We start from the raw sequence: 15,958 nt of genomic DNA on the forward strand, positions 1-15,958 counted from the left end.
CAGCTATAACAGCTATAGTATATTTAGATAATAGTATAATAATATAAATGTTACCATTGGAAATCAATTTTACAATAACTGATATGAATACCCACAAATGAATGATAATATACAGTAATAATAATACAGTTAACAAAGTTAATAAAGTATTAATTTCTTCATAATACATAATATGTAATTAAATAAAAAATATGAGTTGTACACATAATTACAGTTATCCAATTAAAAACTAAAGGTTTGTTCCAACATGGCATTTGGGATTAGTTGTCGACTGATCCGTGATTGATTTACTGCGCATGCGTTAACGTGGCTTAATCACGGACTCTAAGATCAGTTGGAACGCTTTTCGGACTATCAATGATTGTAAAATGTAGATAATAAGATAAGAGATGCTTGTTGTTTTTTTTAAATTTGTTTTTAATATTTCTGTGGTGCGTTGTTAAATAAAATCAAAATGAGTGATTTTGAAGATTCAGATGACTATCTTATGTCTAGTTCTTCATCTGAAGACGAAGACGAATTAGAATTAATTAATATCCCTCAAAAAAGAAACGAAAATTTTTTAGGTGAGTAAATGCTAACAAGATGGTGAGAAACTTTTTTATTAGTGATTATATTTCTTTCTTTTTGTTTAGAAGAAATTGTACCACAATATGACAATGAAACATATTTTGGACATTTCCGGATCAGCCGTCATGTTTCAACAATGATTGCTCATTTGTACAAGAATAGTAATTATTTTAAAAATAACAAGTATGGACAATTTGGTCAAATACCTGCAGATGACCAGGTTTGTTTTTAAAATTATTATTGCTATAGAAATTTTAACTTACAAATCAAGTTATACTTTTGTTCATGGTAACATTAGCTCAACTTATTTGTATACATTTATAATTTTAAATAATGTAAACTAAGTAATTATTAAAGTTTGTAAATTGTCATATAATATTAGTCGTTTACACAAAACCTTAATTGGTTTCAGATTATTATCTTTATGTGGTTTGTTGGGCACCAAACTGCTAGCTTTAGAGATGTTGCAGATCGCTTTAATATTACTCTGAGCTCTCTGCATAGAATTATTGAACGAGTAACATACTTTTTAAGCAACTATTCACCCCAGATTATCAAATGGCCTAATAATGAGCAAAAAAGAGAATCAGAAAAGGCATTCAGAGAGAATGGATTTCCAATGGCCATAGGGGCTATCGATGGTTGCCATATTAAAATAGATAAACCCAATAAAGATCCAGATTCATACATCAATAGAAAAGGATATTATTCAATACAAGTAAGTATTCACGCGATTGCTTGATTAACCTTATTACATGTATTTATTGTCAATACAAAATTTGTTTAGATGCAGGTTGTATGTGACCACAAAAACAAAATTATAGATTTCTTTGCCGGTTATCCTGGGTCCGTTGCACGATAGTAGGGTATTTAGAAATTCACCACTGTGTAATTCTTTGCAAGCAAAATGTGGTTCTTATTTTTTGCTCGGTGACAGCGGATACCCATTACAAAATAATTTAATGACTCCATTCAAGGATAGAGGACAGTTAACAAGAAGGCAAATGAAATACAATTTAAAGTAGAGTCAAAATAGATATAGGATTGAACATTGCTTTGGAATCTTAAAACAAAAGTTTAGACAGCTATATCACTTAAAGTTTAGAAACATTGTAAAAAATGTTCATTTTATGCGAGCATGTTGTGTTCTATACAACATTGCTCTTGATGATAATTTTCTTGAATTACTTGATGAAACACCGCCTCCAAAACTAACCCAAGGTGTTATGGAGGTTATGGAAGAAGAGGATATTGTGGATGACTACAATGCCAAAATTATTAGGGATACAATAGTAGCTGAACATTTTATTTAAATAGATAAATATATACCTAATAAACAAAACTGTCATAATACTTTGTTTTATTTATTTTGAACCTAACATTATTTTAAAATGTTTATATTTTAACAACATTCTATTTTTTATTAATAAACAACATAATATGAAAAATTAATAATACATTTTTTAACAAAATAAAATAACACTTACTTGGTTTTAAAAATAGTCATAAGCCTCAACTATTAAAAGGTATATAATATATATAAAAATTAAAATTAGTTTTTTTTTAAACATTGACATTGTAATATCTTATTTCTAGCCTCTATGAGCTCATTTCTATTTTTAAGTAGTTTTAATTTTTCCATTTCAATTTCCAATTTTTCTTTTTGATAATTTAATCTATCTAGTCTAATTTTTTCTATAGTACTAATTTTTTTATTACAATTTTTTTTGATTTCTTCTTTTTTAGAGCTTACAGTTAGTTTATGTGTGTTACCTTTGGATGTTGAAGGACTTTCCACTTCACAAGAAAACAAATCTTCATCATTAACAGTAGGATCATGAACATCTTCAGAGGAAAGTAAAATTTCTGGATAGACATTTTTTTTATGAGCAAATAACTTATCCATTTCCTCACTAAATTCAAAATATTTTTTTCCTCTCCCTGTGCCATTTTTGTTTTCAATGTACTTTTTATAATTTCTTTCTAGTACACGCCATCTGTTTTCACAATTGTTAGGGTGGATTTTCATTTCATAGATAAGGCTCATTTCTTCAGAAATTATTTCCCACATCTTCTTCAAATTTTTAATTTTCAACGATCCAACTTTATCCTTATACTTGCCATATAAATCAATCAACATCTTTGAATTATTTACATTCCAACGACATTCATCTTGGTGCGCAAAGGTGTTTACAGGCTTTAACACTATGAATTCATTTAGTTCAGAAATTGAAAATAAATGAGTAAAAATAAAAAGCAATTAAAGTAAAAAACTACATGTACATTGTACATACCTTCCATTTTATATGTTTTAGGTACCTACAGTTTATATAAATATCATAAAATTGTTTATAAACGTTACGTGAAAATTCAAACTCGTACAATTGATAAGAAATATTACTGAAATGTTGATAACATTAATAATAAATATATGATAATAGTTTCTCTGACTATTAGTCCCCGTTGGAATCAGCGGACCGTTTTGACTGTCCACAACCAGTCCTAAAACTCGTATAATGACGCGTTGGAACAACTGCCTGATAGTTAGAGACATCGCAGACTACAGACTTTATATCGGCCGATAGTTTAGTCGGGTTCTTAATCAGTACAAAGTTGTATGCAAGAGCGCACATTATAACGATTTAAAATCGGCCGATAAATAAGTTTGATGGACTACACGATTGCCTTCAAACTGAACTGTTGGTCAACTATCGGCCGACTGCTTAATCAGTATGGCGATCATTCCACGCGCGCACTCTGCCGATTTTTAGTCTGCCGACTCGGCCGATTCACTGGAGCTTAGGAGCGGGAAGGTAGTACGTTGTCGCACGATGTCGATGCTTGTGGAAACGTCTATCGAAAATTTGATAGAAGAAATTGAAAAGAGACCAGCACTATATAAAAAACAACTAAAAGAATACTCTGATATAAATCTGAAGAAAAAACTATGGGAAGAAGTGTGTGAAGTAGTTATTCCCGATTGGAATGAGCTTGGTGCCCAGGAAAAAACAAAACAAGGTAAAAGTAATGGCATGAGTGCCATCAATCAAATTCATTATCAAATGAAAAATAATAATCTACTAATAATACTCTAAAATTATAATTATAATTACGTATAATAATAGTATAATAGATATAAATATACGTACAATAGATACCAAATTTTGTTAAGTATAAATATATTAAACACGTTTTAAAAATAACAACTTCTTATATCAAAGTTTCCACGACACAGTGGTGCGATAACGATGTCGCAGTGGTTATTTTTATATTACTAATTTTAATCTAGTATTAACGAATAATACAACTTCAGCGTAAACACTATACTGGAATAATAGCGTATACACTATACTAGAATATTAGATCATGTATAGTTTTATTTATTAGATTACCTAACATACAAATTAAAAAAACTAAACAATTATTAAATGTAGATAATTAGTTAAATAAATAACTTAAATTATAATAATTATAATAATACAAAAACTATAATACAGTATAAATATAATTAAAATGAGTGAGTTTGTTTTATTAATTTACCTATACCTAACCAAATAGTTGTAAGTTATTACACTTTGTCATATTGACATGAAATGGCGCCTTCTGGAGAAATAAAATATGAAGACATGTACTGTCGCACACTGTCCATATTATTTCTCCCACGGTTGTTTTCATTAATTATCGTTAAGTTATCCATGGGACAATTGTAGAGAGTATCTGTAAATTTTACTCCATCTTTGATACGTACATAATTATGAAGAACACAGCAGGCTTTAATAATTCGAACACAAAAATCGATATTCACATCAATTGGGCGGTGAAATATACGCCATTTGTTTGCGAGAATCCCAAATGTACACTCAACCACACGACGAGCTCTTGTATGTCTATAGTTAAAAATTCGCTTGGTGTAGTTTAAATTTCTTTTTGCATAAGGTCTTAAAATATGATTTCCAAGTCCAAACGCTTCATCACCAACGACAGAGAATGGAATGACATTTCCGTCATCATCATTTGGCAAATGCCTCCCGGGGGGAATATTAAGCTGGTTGTCAGAAAGCCGTTTTCCCATTTGAGATGTCTTAAATATTTCTGAATCACTAGCTGTTCCATAAGAACCTACATCTATGTAAACAAATTTATAATCTGCATCTGTCCAAGCCATTAAAACGCAAGAGAAGAATTTTTTGTAATTAAAATATGATGTTCCGGAATGTTCTGGTTGTATCATCCTAATATGCTTGCCGTCTATCGCTCCAATGATATTGGGAAAATTTGTGCGAGTATAAAATTCGTCAGCAATTTTAATCCAGTCATCTTCTTGTTTAATTGCCATAAATAACGGTTGAAGTATGTTCCATATTTGCTCACATGTAGATTTAGTTATATCTCGTATTGTAGAAGCTCCCATTAGATACTCAAAAGACAACGAGTTAAAACTAGCTCCGGTAGCCAAATATCTGGAAAGAATTAATTATATTATTTTATCACGTACGTCTACTGATAATAATTGTTATTCTATTTGTATTTTATACACATTTGTAATCCAAATTTCAATATTTGTACACCACCCCCAAACCTAATAGTGTCTACGTAAATAATAATAATTATTATTGAATATAAGTGGCCTGCACGTGACTTATTTTAGTATGACGAATATAATGACGAAAATTTGCAAATTATTTTGTGTTAGGAATTTATAAATTTTTTTTTTTACTTTTAAATCTAAGTTTTCAAAATGTAATACAAGATTCCTCATAAGTTTGTCTACCTTTGAAGTTTATATTCTTACAACATCGGATATTTAATACAAGGCTCCCAATACATCGTTACAATAGCACTTGAACAATATTAAAAACATTAACAATAATAAAAACATTTTACTTTTATAGGCATTTGAAGTTCAAAATTTGTCAAAATTTATCAAAATCTCGAACATTATTATCAATCATTAGAATTAAAAAATTATAAATTATTCACTTTTTATAACTGAGGACTGAAAATTTAAAACAAAGATTCTCATAAATAGTTAATACTGTAATCAAAAAATCTAAAAAATAAATTAATACAGTTATTTTGTACAGACATTTTATATTCAAATGTACTTATTATTATTATTCAGGTCATGAAGTGCAAAAAAAATGGGCTAATTTACGGACTTGTTTTCGTAGAGAATTAAACGCCCAAAAAAACACAAAATCAGGACAAGCTGCAACCAAGAGGCGTAAATATGTGTACTTTGAAAAATTATTATTTTTACTTCCCTGTATGGAAAATCGGCCAACGGAAGGTAACCTGGAACCAAATGATTCTCATGAAGACGAAGACGACAATAACGATCCTGGCCCTACCACTTCAACACCTATTCCTCATCGGAAAAAGAGGACTAATGTATCGAAACCAGACGAGTTGGACGAAGCATTAATAAAAGCATTAAATCAGCCGGTTGATGAAGATACAAATTTTGCTTTATCTCTTGTCCCATCACTCCAGAAATTAAACGCAGAGGAAAAACTCGATGCTAAAATTGGTATTCTTAACATTTTTAAACAAATAACACTAGCAAGGCGTTTTGATACTAGTTCTCAATCAACAAGTAGCTACAGTGTCTTACAGCGACCGTTGTCTTATCCTGTATATCATCCAGGAAGTAACATGCCACCACCACAAATATCTCAGCATTCAAATTATACGTCCAGTTTTACCACACCACACAATCTGCCTACGTTTCAAGACATTCAAAATACTCCATCGCCAGAAAATTCTAATGATACAGTTCGTTCCCATTTTTCTAATTTTTCAGATGATACGGATATAATATATGACTTATAATATATAATTTATAAGTATACTTATAATATAATAATTTTACTTATAATGTAATAAATAATAATATTAATCATTTATTTTTCAATATAGTTAGTTTACTGATTTTTAACTTTAATAAAAGAGATTTAATAATTTTTGTGGTATATCTTACCGTATCGTAACACTCAATCTTTCCTCCACAGGTATAGAGAGTCTTAACTGTGTATTCTCCTTCGCTATTGCTGGTCCAATTAATTTGACGAGTTCATTAAAGCTGGTTATGCTCATTCGATAGTATCCAAAAAACTTTTCTGGGAAATTCAATAATTTGGAATGCAATGTATGAAATTTTCCCTGCAATAATCTGTTACTACAGATTGGATGCACCCAATATTCTCTATTTCTCTTCTTCATTCTCTTCATAACCCTTCTTCGTTGTATTAACGCAATAATAACATTTCTTGACAACATTTTTTTTTTCGCTTAAAGCGAAAGGTATACTAAAAATGCGACTTCTATCGTCAGCAGAATTCAGTATAACTATGAAAATTTTTCCAGAGCAGTCGGCCGACTATTGGCTAGTTTGCGTACTCACCACCAACCAAACTGTTTAGTTGGCCCAGTGTGCGCAATAATAGCCCAACCCGACTAAACTATCGGCCGATATAAAGTCTGTAGTCTGCGATGTCTCTTAGAGTTTGCGTTTCGGGTGTGTTGGAACGGAAAAATCTTACTGCGCATGCTCCCGCCAGTTCTATTATAGTTGGATCGCGTGTTGGAACAAACCTATAATAGTCGGGGATAGTCACGTCAGGTCGGCCTCGGCGACCAAAGCACTGACCCATCTCGCAGAGCGCAATTCAAGACAGATTGCTGGCCGCTGGGTAAAATGTAAATTCATAATCTTGTTGGGGATTCCCCAATTTCCGTTAATTTTTTTACTACGTCATATCGTAAGCAGAGTTCTTATCTTATCTTTTTGATCAATTGCCTTATGTTCAATTACCATTAAGTAGGATGCCACCACACGCTAACCTTACTTTATTTTATACACTTTACACTTCTCATTTCGATTTAATGGCTCGCACTTCCTCTTCTCGTGTTTTTTTAAAGTATATTTATAATAACATGTCTTTACATTTTAGGAGGATTGTATCCATTATTTTCTTGGAATATATATCCCAATACCAACATATAAATATCAATTCTATAACGTTGGAAGTATATGAAAACTTTTTACTCTCGTGGAAATATTGCTGAATGCGTTAGAAATATATTGGACATAATTTGTGGTAACAGCGATGTTACTGAAGCAGCACAAAACCTAATTGCGACATGGATAAGACGAAGAAACACATTAACTTTGGTAAGTAAAGTTAGGTTAATCCCCTTAATGTACAGCTAAAGTTAACCATATTAATTTTTTCAGACCCTGTTCGTCGAATCTAAAGTGGACCTTAGAGACCGCCCATTAGAGTCGAAAAATATATACCCAAATTACAAAATTAAAATTAAATATTGGTATTTGCTAGGCTACAGATTTCAGCCGAAAAATACCACCATTACAGAAATAAAGTTATTGATGGAGCTGTATGGTTTTCCAAAAAATCCGTCTGATACAAAATGGTCTTATGTGGACATCAATTTTAAAGGGCTACCATCAACAAGTGTGAGACATAATCTAGGTTGTATAACCAACACAAATCATGTGAAACGTCAAAAGTTAAGCAATACTGACGAAAGTATATACGACTATCAAAATTGCTCAAAGATAGATAATGTCGTAAGTATATTGAAATTAGATATTTATCGGTCAGGTATAAAATGTATGTAAAAATCAATATTAATACCTAAACATTATGTTTTACAGCCTCATGTTGAACAGGAAGCAGAACAGTTGTCAACCCAAGGGGAGAGCAGCTCAAAGATAGATAATGTCGTAAGTATATTGTATATTAGGTTTTTATCAGCTCAGGTTTTTTTTTTTAAATGACAATTTTGTACAAATTAATATTAATACCTAAACATTATGTTTTACAGCCTCATGTTGTTGTTGAACAGGAAGCAGAACAGTCGTCAACCCAAGGGGAGAGCAGCTCAAAGATAGATTATGATGTAAGTATATTGAAATTAGATATTTATCGGTCAGGTATAAAATGTATGTAAAAATCAATATTAATACTTAAACATTATGTTTTATAGCCACATGTTGTTGTTGAACAGGAAGCAGAACAGTTGTCAACCCAAGGGGAGAGCAGCTCAAAGATAGATAATGTCGTAAGTATATTGTATATTAGGTTTTTATCAGCTCAGGTTTTTTTTTTTAAATGACAATTTTGTACAAATTAATATTAATACCTGAACATTATGTTTTACAGATACCCGTTGTTGAACAAGAAGCAGAGCAGTTGTCATCAAAACAGTCCGATCATCTTTTTCCAGTTGGATCACCAGTTAATGTAACCGCAATTGGTTATCCCTATTATGCTGCTATTGTCGTTGAATGCGATACAAATTTTGTCACCGTGAAATACCCTCTAACAAACAAGTTGCATAAATATAATCTAAAAGATGTGAAACCCTATACATCTCAGGTAATTGGTAATAATCAATTAAGGCCAATAAAATATACAGCTAAACAATTAACTAGAACACAAAAATCCAATATAAGGAAACATGAAAAAAATTTATTGATATATTTATCAAAATGAAATAATTATGTAAAAAAAATAAATCTCACTTAAATATGTTACTTATATATGTTAAATATTATATGTTACTTTAATTGTAATTGTTTATATATAAAAAATATATTCTATATTACTATTCATACAATCTTGTATTCAATTTCAGACAAAAAAAAATAAAATAAAAAAATTGGTAGACGCGTGTCAACAACTCAGAACCGAAATAGAAAATTTTCATAAAAAATGTGAAATGAGATAAGTCTTAAATACATAAAAAAATTAAATAATAAAAAATTTGTACGCATTTGTATGATTTTGGTACTTTCTGTTTTATTGAAATATATATTTGGGATTAGTTAGTTCATTTTTCGTGACCTTGCTAGCTTTTGTCCATTGACTAAAACAATAGTATTATACTAAAATATTTAGCTTACAATATCCTGCTTCGTCTAAATTTGGTATTAATCTAAGTAAGATATATTTTCTTAACCGTCATGAACTGGTCTATCAGGAAAATACAACTTCATAAAGTTTAGGTAATAAATTAATGTTTTATAGGCTTATGTTCAAACAATAAATAACCTGCTAAAACGATGAAAATATACTGAATAATTTATGATTAATACGTGATTTTCTGGAATTTTTTTTGAACCTAAGCTAAGTTTTGTATATCAAACGATTTAGCGTGTAATTATCTATCAGAAATATATAAATTCATAGAGTTTGGTTGAGGAATATAGGTTTTCTACTACATATGGTCCGCGAAATTAAGAAATACGTATTCGCAGATAAACGTATCAGCATGGACGTATTTCAAAAATATATGATATCCTAATTTCTTTAATATTGCACTTATCGACCTGATTTTTTTTTTTTAATTGTTCATAATGGTATTCTTATTGATATTTTACTGTTGGAATACTTCCATCAATCCTAAAACCGAATTAATGAGGTGAATTTTTCGATATTTTGATTCGTCAAAACATATCAGATTTCGAAGAAATTTAAAAGTAAAAAAATCGTAGGTTTATGACAAATGTTATATGCAAATACTCATCACATAATCTTCTATCAGAAAAAAATATGTTCATACATTTTGGGTAAAAAATGAAGCAAAAATATGCTTACGTTCAAAACCGATAACACCCGCTAAATCGATGCAAATATACTGAATAAATTATATTCAATACGTGATAACCCAAAAAAATAATTCTAACCAATAAAATTTTTTCGACATCCCAAATATTGAAATTATATAATAAGAAAACACATTTTACTGGATTACATCGAATCAAAAAAAAATCCTTTGAAGGATGTGTACATCAAAAAAAATATTGTGGTTAAATCAACAGCAAATGACTTTGTGGCCAGCCATTACAAAAAGTTTAAACTTTCAAAAAAAGATTTGAACAAACAAAAAAAGTATATAACAAATATTCTCCAAGGACAAACGCTTAACCACATAATTTCAATACAATTGTGTCTGTAAGATTTTATAATTACAATTATTTACAATTTTTTAAAAATTATAATAGTGAAAAAAAACAACATAGCTATGAAGGAAAAGTCATTGATCTAACTGAGTTTAATGATTTACAATTCTATAAGCACAACCAAAATATTGAAATTATCAGAAACACAAAAATTATGTTTGTATCATCATTTTCTATGTTAAGGTTACGTCTACCAATGTATAATAACTTATATGAAATACATTCTATGATTTTCAAAACAATAAAAACAACAAAAAACACTGATGAATAGTACCTAAGTGTATAAATGACAATAATAATAGTTCTAATATTAAATAAAATAAAATATGTTTGTTTTAGCTGTGAAATTCCTGAAATAGGAACTATAATTATTGATGCAATAATGTCGTGTATTTAATGTAGCCGTTTAATTCATACAATGGTATTTTTAATGTACTACACAACAGTGAAATAAAAAACATATATATTGATGGGCATATTGTACTCAACAATAATTCAATAAAAATATTTCATGCAATTGTTCATAAATTCAAAATGTTTTTGAGTGAAATCGATGATATTGGTAATAATCCTAAGCTAACTTTATAAACTATTATCATTTATTTTAGGTTTCGTTGTTAGTTTATGTCACAATAGGTGAAAATATATGTTATTTAGTAAATAGTAACATATGAATAAAAAATAATAGAACCAGTTGGTATTATTTTCAAGCAAGGTAAATCTAATAAAATGTTTACAGGACAATATAAGTTTATACATAATAATATTAAGTCCATTTAAAAATTATGTGCTTTTGTACACAATTAGTACGTTTTAATAGATTCTACATAATTCAGTTAGATTTTATAATTGGTTGGTAAAATAAGTAGGTATAAGTATAACTTTAATAGGTAGTTGAATTTATAATTTAATATTTGATTTTTTTGTTCTTTAGTTGAAACCTGTGGTTCAAAATATAAAAGAAAACCGAGACACTCAAAATGTCTAAGCTATAGTTTCTGATAAATCAATTAATGACCAATGGCAGTCGATGGACCAAATTTACAGGTCTTATTGATTTCTAGATATTCGTATAACTTATGGTCCTCGTTACGCAAGTGTTTTCTGCGATCAGAAAAATATATTTTTCAAATAGATAGAATACCAAATAATAGTAAACAGCGTTATTTATCATACAATCGTAAACTAATATGCGCAGACTGATATTTGTAAAAAAAAAAACCATTTTAAACAGCTTTTCTGAAAAAGTAAATAGTACGCAATTGTTTTACGCTTTGTGTTTTACATTCCGTACTGACATTTCGTATTTTCACCTAGGTAGGTATACGGAATTTACAAAAATATGTCTGTTAGTTTTTGTATTCCATATCAACGGCTGCTGTCGAATAATTACGTTTTACACATCCATAACATTATATATGTGCATATACAACAATCTGTTATGATCGCCTCATAAAATATTATGCGTTCATGGGCAAATAAAATAATGTTATTTGACTATAGATAACGCAAACAACAAATAAATTATTGAACACTCGTGCTATAACATGCACAACGTCAATGACTTCAGACTACCGACTGGCGACTAGCCGCGCCGGTGCGCTTGGCAAGCGTGATTTGCCCGTATAGATGTAGTTAAAAAACAATCCGCCAGGAGCGTGGTATTACATCTGACCGTTCACAAGCTAGCAAAGTCTGGTATTATTTAAATATATTTGTACAGGAATATTATTTTCATTATTTGAAAAAAAAATAGCAAGGAAAAGGCATAAACAATAAATTACATTTCAACAAATTTAATACCCTGCAAGCTGCTGGTAGTGCTTTAATACATTATATTATGACTTCACAAAATACTCTGACCATCAATTTAGGTACCAGCATACAACACTTAATTATTTCCTTCAATTTCAAATTATAATTGTTTGTCTTTAAGGTATTATATTATATTAAAAATTTAACAAACGCAGTAAACATCTTACAGCTTAAAAATCAAGTTTTAGCTAACAAAATGACTTTATTAACGTAATAAAATAAATGCAAATAATTTTTAAGTTAAACTATTATTATTTTGTTGGTTGGATTGGTTTCAGCACTAATAGCAGAATAATTATTAAAACATTGAAAAAATTAGTAATTAGAATTAAGTGTGTCTTATGTCCAGTAAAATACTCTAGCACAATGTACTCGTAGTTTTGATTGAAAACTATAAGCTAACACATTAACGGACATTACCTACCGCTATAATACGAGTAGTTATATATAATTTCGGTGTAGGATGGCATAATTGCTAGAGCAGTAATAGAGACTTTTTGTATTATAGCAGTACTAATTCTTATAGTATTAAATGAAAGTAGACATCAGACAGGATTATTATTATTGTTAATTTTGTTAATTTTTTTGGCTCGTATTATCTTTATTAACTGATGTGAAGTATGGTCTGAGGACTGTAGTTATAACGAAAGAATAACACAGAATTCATTAAATAGATAATCAATAATTTAATATAATCTGTGATTGTCTGAAACAGAACACACTAAGCAGATATTTAATACTACGGTGAGTGCGTCGCAGTTAAAATTGATCCGAGTTATGAACAATCAAGGTAATCTCATTTTGCCACCCGTACGTTATTCATAAGTTAGTCTTATAGTGATTCAAAAATTATTAAATATAATGCCATGCAATATATGTAATATGTAAAGCAGCGGAAGCAGCTTTGGCCTGAGCTAAGAAGCGTAAGCCTGATGCTGCCTCAGCAGCAGTCTCTGAAAATAATCATTTTCAACAAATAAGAAAACCTAACTCACGAATGGTTGTTGATTACGTCACGAATAGCGAGCGCTGTGGAGGGAACGGTTAGTTCTGTTAACCTTAATCATATATTAATACTATCTAATTTAGTAAAATTTAATAATAAAAAAAAATTGGAAGAAACAGTCGTTTTTGAATATAGTTCGTTTTGCATCATGGACTGAAAGAGTACGTTTTGGAAAAATGTATGTAATTAGCACGTTTTGACAATATCTTTTAAATTTTTATTACGGAATCTATTGCAAATAGTACAGAAAATAATAGTCAGCTCAGTGCCTACAAGGTTTTTCGTATTTTTACACAAATCCGGCAGGGATGCAAGACTTTCTCGAAAACGCCGTCCTCGGGCCCGATATCCGCGCGGAGGCCATTGTGAGTGGAAAAACAACAGTGAAATAAAAAACATATATATTGATAGGCATATTGTACTCAACAATAATTCAATAAAAATATTTCATACAATTGTTTATAAATTCAAAATGTTTTTGAGTGAAATCGATGATTTTGGAAATAATCCTAAGCTAATTTTATAAACTATTATCATTAATTTTAGGTTTCGTTGTTAGTTTATGTCACAATTGGTGAAAATATATTATGTTATTTAGTAAATAGTAACATATGAATAAAAAATAATAAAACCAGTTGGTATTATTTTCAAGCAAGGTAAATCTAATAAAATGTTTACAAACCTTAATAAATAGTAGGTTATTGATTTAAAATTATGCAACAAAAAATTATTAAAACTGGTCATTTCAAACAGTAATTTATAACCACGGAAACCACTATAAAAAAACACGCCAATCGCTATACCTCCGAGGTGGTGTGGAAATTAGCTGGGGTACTATGCGATACAAAATTATTTTTCATAACATCTAACCCGGCCGTGGAAGGGGGTTAGAATACTTCCACGGCCCCTAAGCCTGTCGGCTGTCGTAAAAGGCGACTAACGAGGTGTAACTTCAATTTTTTTTTTTTATAAGTTTAACTAAGTGAATTTAACATACGCTTATCGTTCTCATGTAGCGGATACCTCATAAGGGAGTCCATGATCGCGTGGATGAAATCGATACGATTAGTTATCATTTTTTTTCCTTTCTACGCCTATCGTTTGTATGTAGCGGGTGCTCGACAGAGGGCGCTCGTGATCGCGTGGATGAAATAACCTACCTAAGAAAAATTGTCTAGCTACGCTGCTGGGATCATAGTAAATAGCTTGATTTTTTTTCCGATTAGCCACAATTTGCTTTTTAGAATTCTTATTCTATCGTTCCAAGAATTCTTGATAAAAGTTCATTGTTACCATTTTATTTTACCAATTTTTGGGACAGGAAGCTCACAATTTTTTTCTTCGCTTAGTAATTTTTTCAACGATGAAACTACTTCTTTATAGTAGTCAATTACCATATTCACGTCTAAATTGCAATTACGTGCAATCACCGAAAAATTCAGGCAGCGTTCTTGTATTTGTTTTTTGTAAATAGTAGAATTTAATAATTCTTTTGCAGTATTATAGTTATAGTCGGATGTTTGCTTTAGTTGGTCTTTACGCTTATTTAGAGTTTCCTTATAAAAATAATAAACTTGTGTTAATCAAAATGATTTATTATATTAACTATTAAGTGAGTAATGTGTGTATATAATTTCTTCATTATACCGTGCTTAAATGTCCATTTATTACATTATCAGCACCTTTCATAAATTAAACCTCTTGATACCTAATTTTTATTTAGGTGTTATATTATCGATTTATCTTAAACGATATTCTCTAATATTACAATTATGGCAGAAGGTTTCATCTGAAATAGAATTATTATTAAAGTACTTTATAATAGAGAAATAGTATAAATACCTATAATTGTATCTTGCTAGTTCACACTAAATTCCAACATCGCACTTATAACACATTGCTCTAACTGAAGAAGTACACATTGCTCCAGCATATCTTTTTCTTTTACCATCAATTGTCATTATGACATGATGGTCAAGGCGATCAAAACGAATACTCTCTGGAACTCTTGATGAAGTGTAACTTGGTCGGCCTTTTCTCTTTGGTGCGCTTTTTAAACATGTTAGATATTCCTGAACATTATTTCGTCTAAATTCTAACCGAGTAACTTTATGACCAGAATTAACATAGTTTCCATGAATTTGTTATAGCAACATCAATCAGCTATGTAAATAAAGACTACCACCACTTTTTACTTCGAATTCCAATTCTATGGCAAGCTATGTTTTCATCCATTTGATCGGATCCACCCATGTATTTATTATACATAAAAACACAATTTGGCATATCAACTTGCACAATTTTCTTTTGTGTTTTAGACTACCTTTTGGTGTTACTTTGTGGGGTTACCCCGTGTACTGTTATATTTTCTTAACCGTCATGAACTGGTCTATCAGGAAAATACAACTTCATAAAGTTTAGGTAATAAATTAATGTTTTATAGGCTTATGTTCAAACGCTTATGGTATTCATAATTTAATTTAACAATGCACATCAAAATGAAACATGCACAGGTCATTTTATACAAATGTTCTAAATGCGAAATGAAATTTAAAGATCCAAGGAATAAACGGTACCAC

At 30.0% G+C, this 15,958-nt stretch overlaps 3 protein-coding genes across 3 annotated transcripts; 2 read left to right on the forward strand and 1 right to left on the reverse strand.

The window, feature by feature from the left end:
- Positions 1 to 454: 454 nt before the first annotated feature.
- LOC126553304 (putative nuclease HARBI1) lies at positions 455 to 1,883 on the forward strand. The gene is made up of 5 exons (XM_050208451.1): positions 455 to 566; positions 636 to 790; positions 983 to 1,288; positions 1,395 to 1,570; positions 1,676 to 1,883. Exons 1-5 carry the CDS (start codon positions 455 to 457, stop codon positions 1,881 to 1,883), a joined length of 957 nt encoding a protein of 318 aa, XP_050064408.1.
- Positions 1,884 to 2,063: 180 nt separating this feature from the next.
- LOC126553305 (uncharacterized) lies at positions 2,064 to 2,710 on the reverse strand. The gene is made up of 2 exons (XM_050208453.1): positions 2,344 to 2,710; positions 2,064 to 2,086 (listed from the first exon to the last, which is right to left on the reverse strand). Exons 1-2 carry the CDS (start codon positions 2,708 to 2,710, stop codon positions 2,064 to 2,066), a joined length of 390 nt encoding a protein of 129 aa, XP_050064410.1.
- A 691-nt stretch (positions 2,711 to 3,401) lies between these two features.
- On the forward strand, positions 3,402 to 6,476 carry LOC126553306 (uncharacterized). Its single transcript, XM_050208454.1, has 2 exons — positions 3,402 to 3,588; positions 5,693 to 6,476. Exons 1-2 carry the CDS (start codon positions 3,402 to 3,404, stop codon positions 6,400 to 6,402), a joined length of 897 nt encoding a protein of 298 aa, XP_050064411.1. The 3' UTR covers positions 6,403 to 6,476.
- Positions 6,477 to 15,958: the final 9,482 nt, after the last annotated feature.

The sequence above is a fragment of the Aphis gossypii genome, unplaced genomic scaffold (genome assembly GCF_020184175.1).
Source record: "Aphis gossypii isolate Hap1 unplaced genomic scaffold, ASM2018417v2 Contig00201, whole genome shotgun sequence".
NCBI classification, from domain to species: Eukaryota; Metazoa; Arthropoda; class Insecta; order Hemiptera; family Aphididae; genus Aphis; species Aphis gossypii.